The 15039-nt window shown below is 40.5% G+C and overlaps 1 protein-coding gene across 1 annotated transcript in view; it reads right to left on the minus strand.

Annotated features, from left to right (window-relative positions):
• The window catches only part of UBE3C (ubiquitin protein ligase E3C), a 72074-nt gene extending 71212 nt beyond the window's left edge, over positions 1-862 (minus strand). Inside the window, exon 1 of the mRNA XM_057416495.1 lies at positions 631-862. Within this exon, the coding sequence (XP_057272478.1) occupies positions 631-696 (66 nt within the window). The 5' untranslated portion in view covers positions 697-862. The remainder of the gene's footprint in view (positions 1-630) is intronic.
• Positions 863-15039: the final 14177 nt, after the last annotated feature.

The following is a 15039-nucleotide window of genomic DNA, read 5'->3' on the forward strand; positions in this document are numbered from 1 at the left end:
GTACAGCATACAATTAACTGCTGCTCACTGCACACGACTAATTGACTGAACGTAAACTTGACAGAGAAAGGCTAAACCTGGCACCCGGCCACCCTCACTCACGTGGATGAAGCCTCCCCCAACAATTTGCTTTGATCCCGAGTTGTGTAAGGCTGGTCCCCGCCATCCCTCCAGCGAGGCGGATCCTTGCAGGAACTTCCCCTCTTGAGATAAATGACTGGAGGTGTCCAAGTCCTTCCCTCCTTCACCCCGGGAGCCCAAGAAACGAAGGGCTCAGGAGGTGCCACCAGCCACAACAAACCAGACTCCTCGCAAGGAGGACAAGCGAAGGAGACATTTCCTCGCTTCCCACAATTCTTACTACACTATAAGACTAGGGTGTGTGTGGCCTGATTAAATATATATATATAAAAATTGAAAAAAATAACAACAAAGAGCCAGGGCGATCAGCGATAAACATATCATCAGGAGGGGAAGATTTCTTCCCCCCTCTATTAAACCTTAGTCATAGCTGCTCCCATTTTTGAAGGCCCAACGGTAAAAATAACGATAAATACATGAAGGCAATGCAGGCTTGGGGCGAGGGAAACCGACAGAGACACAAACACGGAGACAGGCACCGATTCTTACCTTCCTACTCGCTCCTCCGAGAGACACCTTGGGCCTTGTTTTGAAATCCCCTTCAAAGCTAAACATGTTTACAGCTTATCCCATCTAGAGTGGGGTCCGGCCCCCCGAGCTGACCCCGCCGAGGGGGCGCGGGCCCGCTGGCAGGGACAGCGGAGCGGCCGGCCCCGGGGCGGCAAGAACTCCCCCCCGGCTGGCACCCCGCGGCCCGCCCGCCGGCGAGGCGAGGCGAGCCCCGCGCCGCCCCCACCGCCCGCCCCCGTGGAGCTGCTCGCCTCACGGCGGCCCGGCTTCCCCTCCCTACCCCCTCGCCGCGGCCTTCGCTTTCCCGGTCACCCCCTTTCTGACCGACGGCGACGGCTGAGTTTAGTGGGAGGGAGGAGGAGGAAGAAGAGGGAGGGAGCGGAGGAGGGGGCTGGCGGTGCTGATTCACTTGCACTGGGGGAGCAGCCGGCTACGGAGAGAAGATGGCCGCCACCCGCAGCCTACCGGGCGCGCTCCCGAGGGCCGGGCGCGGCGGCGCGAGCACCGCCCGCAACTGCCGGGGCCGCGCCTCCCGCGCGCGCCGCTCCTCCCGTGCTCGCCGCTCCTCGGCCTCTGCGAGGAAGCGCTTCGGTCTGCGGCGGCCTCAGGCGAGCGGCAGCGGGTCGCGGCCTGTCAGCCCCAGCGGGCCCTCTTCACTACCCGAGTATAACGACTGGCTTGTGTTCCCCGGCCCGCTGGAGCCGGCTCCAGCACATCCCTGAGCAGCACCCGGTTTGTCCCAGCTACGGTGGTTTCATCCGAAGCTTGTTCCCATTTTAAATACGAGCTTTGTGGAGGTATTCTTCAGTGGTGGTCTTGGCAGTCCTGGGGTAATGGTTGGACCTGACAATCTTAAAGGTCTTTTCCAACCTAGCTGATTCTGTGCAGGAGCATTTGGAGGCGGATTTGGAACCGTTGTACAGCTGCTGCCACAGCCCGGCGGCAGGGAGGAAAGGGTCTGAGCTGAAGGTCCCGTTTGGCCCTGGCACAGGGCTGCATGCCTTCGTGGCAGTGGGCTGCGATAACGCACGTTTCATTCATATATACATTATATATATAAAAATATACATTTGCCCTGGTCAGATAAGAGTATGATCAACGTTGCCCTATTGCAGACTTCATGACCAGTGTGAAGACCAAACACTCAACACCCAAGTACAGGCCCTTGGGCTTACACAGGTGTAACAATCCTCATGAAAAGGTTCCTGATACAAGTGTGCTCTTGCCCGGGATCAGGGCCTCAACAGTCAATGAAAAATGCAGAGGGGAGAAGGTTGTAACGTCAAAGCAACAGACCTGAATGGTGAAACTACACCTATTTTATATTCATAGCCTGTTGGCCATTTTTCAGTGCTGTGATTGCATCCATCCAGATACATAGGTGATACGGACAACAGCAATAACAGAAAGCAATTACTCAGTCTTCAGCTAAGAAGTGCTAAATATCCAGCTTCCTTCAGTGGAAATTTAATTGAGCCCTAACTTGTGAATTCTCACATCGGTGTATCACAACAAACAAATGGCAAGGATCGGTGTCAGGAGAGGATGTATATGCTCCACAGCTGTTCATACGGAGAGCACAATGCCATTTAACTATCACCAAGCTGACTGATGAATGAAATATTTCCTGAGATTTTTAGACTCTCAGAAGAGTCTAAATTTTAAAGTTGCAGACTTTTCATAAGGGAACAAGTGCTTGGCAAGCCTTGCGTTTCCCAAGATAATATAGTTCCTGTGTAAGCAAACCTGGCCTCCTATAAATACTGTTTACAAATGCAGTTGAGGTTTAAAGCATTGTGAAATGGCACATCAAATGTTTGTTTGTAGTTTCAACGCATTGCATTGCTGATGTAATATCACACTGTTTTATATGGGAGTGACAAGGTTTTTCCCAAGCACAACAGTGTTTTTTTCAAATAGACCTAAGCCTTGATAAACTTTGTCTCATACAGAAAAGCACAAGTCTAGGTCTCCCTAGCAATTAATTAATTGATTTTCACTAGAACAGAAGCAACCTGTCAGCTCATGAGTTTGTGCCAAATTTCTATCAGTATCAAAGCCAATCGGGTACAATCCCTCCTCACATAAGAAGCCAAAGAAACATGAAACTGCAGAGAGCAGAGTTTCTGTGAAGCAGGTTTTGGACCGATACACGTTTGACTGGTTCCAGCTCCAGTGTCAGAAGGACATAGATACTCTGTGTTATCTGGCTGTTACCTTCTGAAGAAGTAGCTGGTAAGTGATAGGGGCCCAACTGGTGACTCTTTTGCCTGAGAAGTCTTCATGATTTACATGTGCCCCTAGAGCCCACTCTACATGTAATATTATTAAATGAAAACTTATGTAACAGAATAAACTGTGTGTTTGTATCTTGGGTACAGTGAATTTATGTAAGCATAAAAGAAGCTGTAAATGTGTTTTATTTTTATATTTATTTTTTAGCACAAAACGTGTATTTATCATCACAGTGGCAAAAAAATACAAAATTCAGGAAACTCAGTGTCAGTCAAAAGGTCAGAGTGGGAGCTGGTTTAATAGTCTCAGGAAGCAGCAAGATCAGGGCTGATCCATGAAGGAAGAGGAATGGATGCTGTGTGTGATCCCAGTGTAGGCCATACCCTCCCGGGTCAGGATGTTATCCCACAGGATCCAAACATAGTGGGCAGAGCTCAGCAGCAGTTAGAGGGTCCACCAACAGCCCCAGGCAGGGTGAAGGAATGAGTCCAGAGAGCCCAGCCATGAGCAGAAGACAGTGCCATGATGTAGGTCTCAGGTCAATCCAGGAGGCAAGGCTAGAGACAGGTATGCCTGAGTTCAGATGAACCAATGAGCAGTGCTCGAGCAGGGGTCCCAGGTGAAGCTATTCAAGGTGATTTAAGTCCTGTCAGTGCATTCATGGCCCCGACAAACATATACTCAAGGATCTATGAATATTGATTTTATATGCATGTAAACACCCACCGGCCTTACCTGCTGCAATGGGTTAGCTCCACACATAGTCTCCCATCTTTCTCATCTTCTTATTACACGTTCCACAAAATTTTTCGCATTCTCGCATTCTCCTCACCATAGTTCTCTGCCTTTTGATTGTTCCTTTTTCCCGCCACAGGCATATGTACACTTTGCTTCTAGCTACAGCTGGAGTGCAGAAGTCTAGTTGTTCATTAGATGCAGTCTTTTAAAAAGATGTCACTACGGAACATTTCCTTCACTATCCACAATCGAGTTTTTCAAGAGTGTGCATATACCTTCATATTCTTGTAAATGCACACTATCGAAATTAAAACAGCAGCATAGTCACATTTCTCAGAAACATGGGTGAAATGTGAGTCAATCCCCATTACAGAGAAACTTACCAATAGATTGTCTCCTGGGCCTTCATCTTAGTACTGAAGGACAGGAAAAGAATTGCGGTACATAACTAAGCAAAGTCTTAATTTTGTTTTTTCACTATGAGTGACTCGGTGCAAAGCCATCTAAATGTAGCTTGTTGGCACCTTGGTATTGAGCAGAAGAAAACCAGGAATGCAGATTTGTTGGGCAGTGATAATAAGAGAAAATAATTCCTTCCCAACAGTGATGAAGATCTCACATTTATATTGTGCTAGGTGGTAAGGATAACATTACTGAGGTAACCTAAGAACTTTTAAAATTATGGAGCTACTGGTGCCATAATGTAAGTAGCAGCACAATCTGCCTCTGTCAAGATCTTACAGTTTTTGTACACACTCTTCCTATGTACTAAATCAATGGCATTTAAATTTTAAAAAGAAAATAAATACTATAGATGCTGGTTTACCCTTTGAATGAGCACCATTTTGTATCTACAGGCTTTTTTATTCTCAGACTAATCCCCAAACAATTTAACTTCTGATGTATTGTCCTTCTGGCCCCATTCTGTGCTTATATACCTGATTTAGACAGGGTAAGCAATCAAGAGGATATTTGGCAATTGCTCAGTTCTGTAAGGAATGATGGCCAAATTGTCACCATCTTACCATTACTTTCCATTCCCTATGCAATTATAATAAAGTGTCCTAAACTTTTATGCTGACTTGCTGAACTCAGATGAAAATCTAAGATGCACTGGCAACATCTTATTATGTGCTACATTACTTCCCAAGATGCAGAAACATTTTTACAGAAGTGCATAATAAATGAACAGCAAATAAGTTAGAAATACTTTAATTTACAGGAGATGAGGCTTGAGATTAGTCCAAATGCTGTGATAGGCCAGTATGTGATTTCTAGTAATGCTTCAGTAAGGTTTGCTATCATATGGACTTACAGTGGGAGGTGATTTATTTTTTTGTTAAATTTATTTACTCTGGGTAAAACACTGAAAATTTAATCTGTTCTATCAGAGAAGATACTGTCAAGACTGTAATGTAAAAAGCACTTCACTTAAGCACTTCCTTTAGTTAAACCAGAGTGCCAACAGACACTGCCAAGGAATGAAGACATTTTATTTAAAATTACACTGGCAAGAGACCATCAAATTATCCTTAACATTTTCATTAAATTGAGATACAGATATAGTTAGGGTAGTAAATCTTTTCGATACAACGAGTTTATTCCTGAGCCAAGGCCAGATTCAGCAGTAATTGTAGGAACTATTGAGACCTAAAGCCTCATCTACAAACAACTGTTCAAGACTTTGGCCCAGCTTTGAAAAATGGACAGGCTCCATCCTGTACTACAGAGCTAATCAGACCAGCAAACTACAGTGGTGCATTTGGATTCCAGTCTGGGGTGATTGTTCCATGTTTTATAGGCTTGATTCAATCATATTTTAGATGGTTCAATTAGAAATCTGTGAATATCTATAAGTTGTGTGCAGTCCATGCTCTCAAGGCTGTAAAACAGGCAAACAAGTGGTACCTTTCTTAATATTAACACTTTATTCCTCTACAGAAATGTTGAACTGAAGAGACTAAGGAACCTTATATTTATAATTTCTAAGATAAAAAAGTTATTACCCTATGGTCTCAACTCCTTTGTAAGGTCTACATAGCAAACTTTACCTCCGGAGATTTCTACCTTTCATTCACAGCTTCTGATTGATCAAGGTCATTTATTTTAGGCATCCAGTCTTTGAAGGAGTGTGGGGTAAGAGCTTATTTTAGTTTTATAGCTATAATTGTGAAACATTATCATGTTACTTGGCAAGTGTTAGTGAACCATAAATCCTAGTTTGTTTTCTGGGGTTAAAAATAATAAACATATTTAATTCCAATATTAGTGCTACAAAGATGTTCAGCTAAAAAATAATAAGGATTAAGACGTTCTTTTCCAAGTCTGCCTAAAAACTTAAATATCAATTTATTTTAATAGGAATGGAGCATTCAGGATCCTTAGATCTCTTTGAAAGCCCAATTGCAAAGAATAATTGCTCTCAAGTGAGCACAAATATAACTTCATATTTACCTTGTTATCCCTGGCTCACCTTCAATATCACTATATATAAGCATTGTAAAAATTGCCATTCCAAGCAAATTACAGCATGCTGATTTTATGCATACAGAAATGTATGTGCTATGAGCCAGTACACATCCAGCTGATGTTAAAACATGTTCCACTTCATTTCCTATTTAAATTGGAGCATTTTCACCTTCCCTTGGTGCCCATGTAAACAAGAGCCTTATTGAAGTAAAACCTTCTCTGTGATTTCAGGAAGCCCAGATCAGATTATTTTTTTGTTTTAGGTTACCTGAACTTCTGTGATCAAGAAAAAACACACACATGAACATTCACACTTATATGCATATGAGTTGGCATATGAGTATATGGAAGTGGAAGTGGTAATACAGAAATTATTTAAGTGGCACAAATAATGATCTTGTGGAAAATAATTAAGACAAAGCAAGGAGTTAAAAAGAAGACCTATACACAACGAAAATCAATTCAGATCGCTTAGAGGAAATAATAGTATACTGATATTTAAAGTTACTCTGGAGAATTTACTGCAGGTACACCATGGAATCCTAGAAGATAGGTCTGATTTACATCTGTGCATCATTCAAGTTATTAAGATTAATTTTCTGCATAGGTATATTAGTTTAGTCCTAAATAATCTGTATAGGTTCTTGTATAATCTTAGATTTTGCATGGCTCAGATCCATTAATTTAGCTTTACCCTTGATAAAAATCAACATGGTTACTCAGAATTCAGTAGGGGGAAAGCAGTTTATACTGCATTGGAATAAAGTTCCTGAATTTTACTACTACCTAGTCTTACATTTCTTTATAACCAAAATTGGTGTAATCACCTAATTTTGGCTGTCTGAATATCAGACGTTGTCTAACCTCTTCATCTAGACCTGTCAACACACATACACGTGTCCTTCCTCTTCTAAGCTCCTCTCTTATGAATGGATTCAGCTCACTGGATGTGTTTACTGGATGTGTTTATTGTCTGAAAGTTCATTATGGGATTAGGCACTTGCCATATGCATGTGCTGAAGTCAGCCTAGGTTGAGTTCACCCTCCATGTGGCTGAAGACAAACCCCACAGTAAAGAAGAAATCTATCCTTCATCCATAAAGAAGCAGCAGTGATGCTTAGAGACTTCTAAATAGACATTAAGACCTAAATGACAAATCAGCAATAGAATTGTTCAGGATTATTATTAATGTCACAGAAGGATGTTCAGACAAGTGCCACAGACTGTTGAATAATTCCCATTTTAATTTGGTAAACACAGAAATTGCATTTATCTTTTGATCTCTGCCAGTAAATTTGGATTGAGATGTATTTTAAATGCCTACCACTTCGCTAACCTTGTAATCATGATCAAGTAAGCTAGCTAAAAGGCATTTTTTGCATTTTTCAGAGAAGAACTTCGGGTTCTCCTAGGCAAGTTGACCATGGGTCAGCAGTGTACCCTTGCAGCAAAGTAAGCCAACCAGGTAGCAGGCTGTGTTAACTAGAGAGTAGCCAGCAGCTTGATTAAGTGACTTAGCTTTGTTTAATACTTACGAGACTGCATCTGCAGAGTTGCATGCAATTTTTGGCTCCTCAGGGCAGGAAAGACGCTGAAATACTGGAGCACATCCATCAAAGGACCAACAAGATGATGGATGAATGAGGAGATGGACTGTATGATATAATGAGGAATTGAAAGAATTGGGTTTGTTCAGCCTTGAGATGAGAATCTGTAGGGAAGACCTTACTGCAGTTTTTCTAATGCAAGTGTAGAGAGAAGGTGGAACCACACTCTACTTGAGGCAATGGACACAAGGTGCAACCAAGAGCAGTGGACACAAGTTGCAATGAGGGATTTTTAGGTTATTTTTAACTAGATATTAGGAAGGAAATTTTCATGGTGATGATGGCCAAACACTGGATGGAACCTTGTAAAACCTCCATACTTGGGGATATTCAAATGTACACTGCACACAGTGCGGAGAAAGCTTTTGCCTGATTTTGTGCAGAGGGTTTTGTCTAAGTCCACAGGTTCCTTCCAACCTCAGCTCTTCTCTGATTCTGTGATTCAGTTCACCTAACTGATAGCTATAATACGGTGATTTACATATGACCTGGTTTTCTGGATACCCTTTGATGTCAGTGTTGTGACTCATCAATATTAACATTAAATTGACCAGTCCATCAGCAGTGTTACTGCTCAATTGCTGAGATCTTTCTGATGACAAAGGGAAGTCTTTTATAAGCCACGATGACTTAGTCATATCAATCCCATACTCCTTGCCTCTCTTTCACATTTGTAAAGCAGAGATACTCCTACCTCTATTTTTGGAGGAATGTATTCATTAATATTTGAATCTCACTCAGAGACTGTGATGGTGGCTGCTATATATGGAAAGAGAAAAAAGAAATAAAGTTTTCCAAATGATGGCAGCAGTGTGGCTCCCTCCTCTCCTAAGCAATGCCAACAATAATTTTTAAAAAGCCTTTTATCTTCAAACGTATTTCAAAGCCACTTCAGAGTGAGAAGAGCTTCTTAACATATGAACTTTCAGATGGCTGGGTTGAACAAAATATGGAGCTTTCCTTTAAACAATTAGAGCCCATTTTTCTTATCAGTTGTTGTCAGGCGCCTAGACACATTTTTCATTATCAGATTCCAAATTGTCTTGAACAGTATGAACTAGTGACCTTTTATCTGTCCAGTTTGGGGCACTCTGGTACATCCCTGTTCAAATTAAATAAATCACAAACCTTAATTAACAAAGACTGGCATGACTGCAAAAAGCAATGAATTAGTTTGTATGCTATCTGAGAGATCACAAATGTACAGTACTTACAATTAATGGATTTAATTTTAAATGGTGGGGCTCCTGCATGGAAGTGCCTGAGAAGTCCATCCTGGCATTCTTATTACTCTTTAATTATAATTGATGTACCTGGGAAAGATGTCAGTATAATACAGGTGCTAGTCTCTGTTAAGAGCTTATAGTCCTTGCTTGAAACAGTCAATGATTTGCAACAAGGTTTTGATGAAATCCAAATTTATTAGGGTTATTAAAAGTCATTAATTATTTGGCACTGTAGAGATGTAAGCTGGTACTATTTTTTAATAGACAGCTTTATATATTTAAGTTGGAGAACTGAGGTTTATTTTTAGTTTAAAACACTTCTGTTCCTCTTGGCCCCTCCTGCCATTCTCTTTTTTTTTTTTTTTTAGCCCTCCTTATGCTGAGTTCTTATCTTCCAAGCAGATATTTCCAGCTATTTCCATTCTTTATTTTCCAGCCTTAAGAAAGATCTTCACTGATCCACTATCACTGTGTGAAGCAGCTCCCAGGAGGTTTAACCAGCAATGAACAGTTACTGAAGTTTAAAAGATAGCTAACATCAGCAGAAGATAAATCCATATTCTATAAAAGAATATGGCATTGTTTGAAGTGTCAAGCTTGATCTGAACATAAGTGTCCTGATAATTCAATATTTTCCAAGGGTAGACTTCTGCTTCCCTCCATCCCACATGCAGCCCAGCAAGCTGGGTTGACACGAAGCACGGAGGAAGTCAATAGCTGTCAAGGGCAGGACGGCAGCTCTGCTATCAGGACACACTTGCCTGTGCCGTGTGGAGAACAGCAGCTCCTGCCTCTGCAGGAGGACACAGTGCATAAAAAGCAGCAGCAATGAGGAAGGGTGTGCGCAGTCCCAAAAGTAGACAGCATTGTCCCAAGCCATCTGTACCCTGAGGTACAGTGGCAAGATCAGCTTGGTGGGATCTGCATCCCACTCTCCCTCCCAGCTTGGTACTTTCACCTTCTCAGAGTTGTCTGGACCACACTCCCAGCCCTTATCCTGAAGCCAAATTCATCACATCTCCCTGTGAGACACTCTACCCTTTTCCTGCAGGATCTGTTTAAAATAAATACTTGTTCTGCAGCTGACATAGTTACAGCACAAACCTTATGATAACTTGTCCTTCTCCTATTGCCTTAGCTTCTGGAGTTATTAGACTATAGAAAAAATCCAGCAGCCAGTTAAAGAGGAAAATTAATTTTCTGGTTACAGAGACTGGAAATGGCAAGTAGGTGAGTCCTGAAGGCTCATAAAAAAACAAAAGACAATTAAAATTAATCCCATATGGATTTCATCATTGACTTCACAGAAGGCTTGTCATTGACTTTAATGCAGTCAGAATTATCTTGAATCCTTTAAAAAAAAAGTATTTTTTTTTAAGGATGTATGATGATTAGTAGGGTCTGATTCACAATTTTTTAATATTTAGGATTGGCAATAAAATATTTTATGAAACTCTCCAACACAGGTATGACCATTTGCTAAATTTTCTGTATTATGCATCTCCAGAGCACAAACCTATAATTAAAAAAATAAATTATGTGAGTCAATGGAAATAACTTCTAAACTGTGTTTTATATGAGTTATATACTGACTTTCATCAGTTCCATTTTCTGTCCTTACCACTTAATTCGTATAGCAATTGAAATCAGTAACAGTGATTGATGGTGGAGAATCAAAACAAAATACTTTTAACTAAGAAATGGAAACTTGCCTATAAGCATTGCTTGCTTTTTGCTAGCTGGTACCCTAGTCTTAAGCAAATAAATATTTTGGCCAGATAAGAACGCTGGTTTGGTCTCCTGTGGAGTACAGGACATGGAATTTGATTGATTTGCCTCTGCAGTGATCCGTATACCTTGGATGAAGGACTTGAAAGGCATCCCGTGTCATGCACTTCAGTCCCCTGCTACCACAGGCTCCATACATATAATACTTTGCATAAATTTCTGGAACTCTGTCCTAAGAACACTCAGCTGAAGTAGAAACTGGTGGTTTTCCGCTTCAGGAATTTGGCCAATCCCTGTTTGAGTCCACTTACTCTTGGTGGGCTCTGTAACATGCCCCAAAAGGAGAATCCTGTTGCTGCATGCCTCTAAATGCTTTTTGGGTAAAAAAGTAACACTTTCGCTTTGTTTTAAGCTTTTTACTTGAGTGTTTATTGGTTGTCCCTTGGTGTTTATGTCTTTCCCATTTTCCTGACTAATCCCATTATAAGCTGTTGCAGAGTTTGGCTGATGCAGAACCTAAAACACTTCTAATATGTAGCTCAACTCTGTTCATGGCCAGTTTATATCCATTTGTTCTTGCAGCAGCATTGGCCTCTGGTTTATCTGGTTGAGTGTTGACAGCCAAATCTTCTTTCTGCCCAATCTTGTTTTGCTAGGTGGAGCAAGCCTTGCTCTGCTGGGTTAGGTGAGATTGCCAGAAACAAGGTGAGTCAATCTGTTGGCCTCTTGCCACTGAAAGGGATGATCCCTGATTTTCTTCTCCTCTTCCTCTCTCTCCTGGCCTTGAGTATGTTTCCTGTGCAACCGGTTCTGGCACTTGTGTGACCTTTCAATTTAGCTGATTAAACTGGCAGAAAAATAACCCAGCAATTTTCTGCTGGTTTAATGAGCAAGATCAGTTCAGCAGGTGGTCAAAGCTATGCTTATTCAGGCCACCTCCAGGAAATGCACCAACTGTATCTTCTTGTAAGATCAACTCCCTACTCCCTTCACCTTCCTATTAGCCCTTCCTCACACTTTATCTTGACACGGCTGACTAGAGCTGGGTGCTGTGTTGCAGAGCAGGTCTCCTCTGTCATAGTGAAACTTTCACTCTTTGAAGTACTTCTGTGAATGCATTCTTTCCATTTACTTTTCCCATCTCTGCATAACTTAGTTGTCTCCTAATAGTCCCGGTATTCACTGGTGCACCCTGATCTTCCTTTTTGTCAGACATTTTCAGTTGAGTTCAATACACAGCAGAAGTTCCTCTGATGGTTCCCCTAAGGCAGGACACTTTTTGCATGATGAAATTGGGTTGGGTTTGGATTCCAGTACTTTCAGTTATTTGGTACTCTTTTTGATGGATATTCAGATTCACTTCAGTATTGATAGTGCCTCTCAGCTCTTTACTATTGGCAGATTCTTCATGTATGTGTCACAGCCACTGATAGAAATATTGTACAGGACAGGCCCAAGGCTGGACAGGTGGCTAGAGAACATCTCTGGTGACCCTTTAGCTTAGTCAGTTTCTGCTTGATGGAAGTTTTTCTTCACTAAACAGGGATTGCAGTCATTTTAGGGAAAATGTAACGTTGCAAAGCACCTAGATAATGCCAGACAACTTCACATTGATTTTTTTTTTCCTCACCATCCAAAGTACTGCAAATAAGAGGAAAAGTAAAAAAGAGAAAAGAGTAAAAGGTATACAGGTTAAATACCATCAATTACTGTAATCCTTTTGTTATTTTCACTTGTTCATATGAAGCTTTTTAAATAGGATTTGTTTCTATCTTTGGAAGGCTTCCTGGATGCAGTATATTTTAAAGCTAACTTTCAGTGAATATAAGGTCATTAATTAGTTTCAAAAGGAGACTGGCTTATTCCTCCAACCTCCTTATTGCTTGCAACTGATGTTAATAATTTTCAGGTGACTACACTGAAGGATTTTCAGAAGTTTATTGTTATTTATTTTGCAGCTAACTAAATCCCCTGCCTTCACTTTAATTATTTTTAAATGACAATGATGTGGCTTGTTTAACATCATTGGGAGTATGCTACAGATGAACTTCGGATATATATTTACCTGCCTGTAGAGGCAGAACAACAAGGTCTTTAATATTAGTTTGTTGTTAGTTGTAATGAAGTTATTTTTAGAAACTGTAATGGTGAAGTTTGATCTTTCTTCCTGACTCTGCACCAAGCTGATATATTCCCTAGGTAAAGCTCCCATCTTCAGGGGCCACATGAGCAAACAAAACACTGTGTGATGCAAAAAATATATGCATAGGTCTTCGATACATATTTTTTGGCCCTGCACTGTTCACTGTCTCTCTAGTATGCAAGACTGCAAAGGGAATCAAATTTTACAGATACATTTAACTTTTGAACTCAAGAAAAACTGTCCACTTAGTTTCAGACTGTTGTTTCTAGGACAGTTTTGCAGAGCAGTCTTATGCTGCACTTAATATGCTATCAATATGTCACTGCTGATCATTAATTTACTAAATAAATTATCTCTGGTAACAATTTCCCAAGACGTGACATCTTTTGGAGATTGTATTTTGGTTTTAAGAGCATTAAACTCAAGAAATCCAACAACAAGGCCTCATGGGAAGTAACATTTTCCATAGCATAACCCTAATATTTAGAAAAAAAATATATAGCTGAGAAAGTATAATTATATTCAAAGAGCAGTTATTGCTGTACTTGCATTAACCTTGAAAGTCGCATGCCTAAAATGTCTATATAATGTGCTTAACCTTGCATTTGATAATGAAATATGATGAACGGATGGATCACTGTAGCCAAATGAAGAAGATGATCAGGAAATGGTCACCAACCAGCCCTGCTACAGTGCACGTGATCAAATGCTGCACTATGAAAATGATAAATACAGCTGTAAAACCATACAATGCGACAGATAAGGAAAAACAAGAGGGGAAATGTAAAGAATTTGAGCTAATTTGATCATGGTAGATCACCTAGAAACTTCCTGAAACTGGAATTTTTAGTAGTAGTAAAAAGGTAAAAAGTAGCCATTACTTTTGAGTTTAATAGACACAAGAGTGAGGGAAAGCTGAAAGTACTTATTACCCTTAAGAGATAAGGCAGAGACTACATGGGTTGTCCAAGATCAGGTAGGAGAGCAGTAGCAGAGAACAGGAGAATTTGGTGTGGATCTGTCTGTGTCCCTTTCCTGTAAATGGGCTGTAAAGGTTCACTTTAGCATAGAAGTTTAATGCAGAAAATGCTGTCAGTGGTTTTGCAGTGAGGTTATGTGGTTGTTCATGTTCAAATATGCCAAAGTTATTGAATCCCTTATTGATTCTATTTGTCAGCATTTTACTTCTTATTGTTAATCCACGATCCTTTAAAAAAGCTCTGATTATTGGTTTTCAGGCAACCAATGACAAGTACTTTCGGTATTAAAAGAAAATAAACATATGGATGGTATTTACAGCAAAGTTAGTTGTCATTGAAATGTAATTTTGAGTCATAGTCAAGTCCACACACAAAATGTAGTTGCCGAGCAGGTCAGTTTTTACCAGTGGCGTGAATTATAAGCTCGGCTTTGTCAGGCAAATGAATAAACAGTTCAGACACAATTTGAAAGTCAACTCGCAATGTAATTCAATTTAAGTGAAGTTAGATGAAAAAAAGAAACCTAAGGGAATACAAATTGCACTACCTCTGTAGTGATGACACTACTAAGACTAAACTAATTTATAGAAGTCATGGACATTGACTTACCCTAAGTATCAGACTATAGTTGGCAAATGGTGCAATTTTCCATCATCCAGAAGAGCTAGAATGACTAGAATGTTCATGTGTAATATTTGAGCATTAAAACTAGATGTGCTTATTTAGCTATTCAAATTTTGCACCATTCCTTTATAGTATGTCCCAAAAAAAAAAAACAAAACCACCCAAGATTATTCATCTGGTGCAATTAAGTTCTAAGAGAAGATAACAAATACAGTTTTGGAGGCAATTTGGAGGTGTTTAATATGAAAACACCAAAATGTTTCTCCATTGAAGGTTGCATTGAGATATGCCCTTATAGCAGGAATCTAGCCTTATTAGCAGGAATTCCTGCCTTATATCAGGAATCTAGGTATTTTTGTAAGTTTTCTGAAAATTTACAAATGCATTTGTTGAAGAGCTTATACAGTGCAAGAAAATCAACATTGTTCTTTCGGGGTTTCATTGGTTTTCTGTTTATTGGTAATAGTAATATGAGGGTTTGGTCATATTTACCCCCTGCTGAGGCCTTCATATGAAAAGTGGGGTTAGGGTAAAAAAATAGAACATTACAGAGATTTACTGCTGTGAAATCTGCCTACTAGACTGCAGCAAAACAAAGGTAGAAGGTACATTGCAGCCATATGAACCTGCTAATGCA

Source organism: Pezoporus wallicus, unplaced genomic scaffold (assembly GCF_028554395.1).
Source record: "Pezoporus wallicus isolate ANWC-B61680 ecotype Strahan unplaced genomic scaffold, APGP_CSIRO_Pwel_v1 contig_3847, whole genome shotgun sequence".
In the NCBI taxonomy this organism is placed as follows: Eukaryota; Metazoa; Chordata; class Aves; order Psittaciformes; family Psittacidae; genus Pezoporus; species Pezoporus wallicus.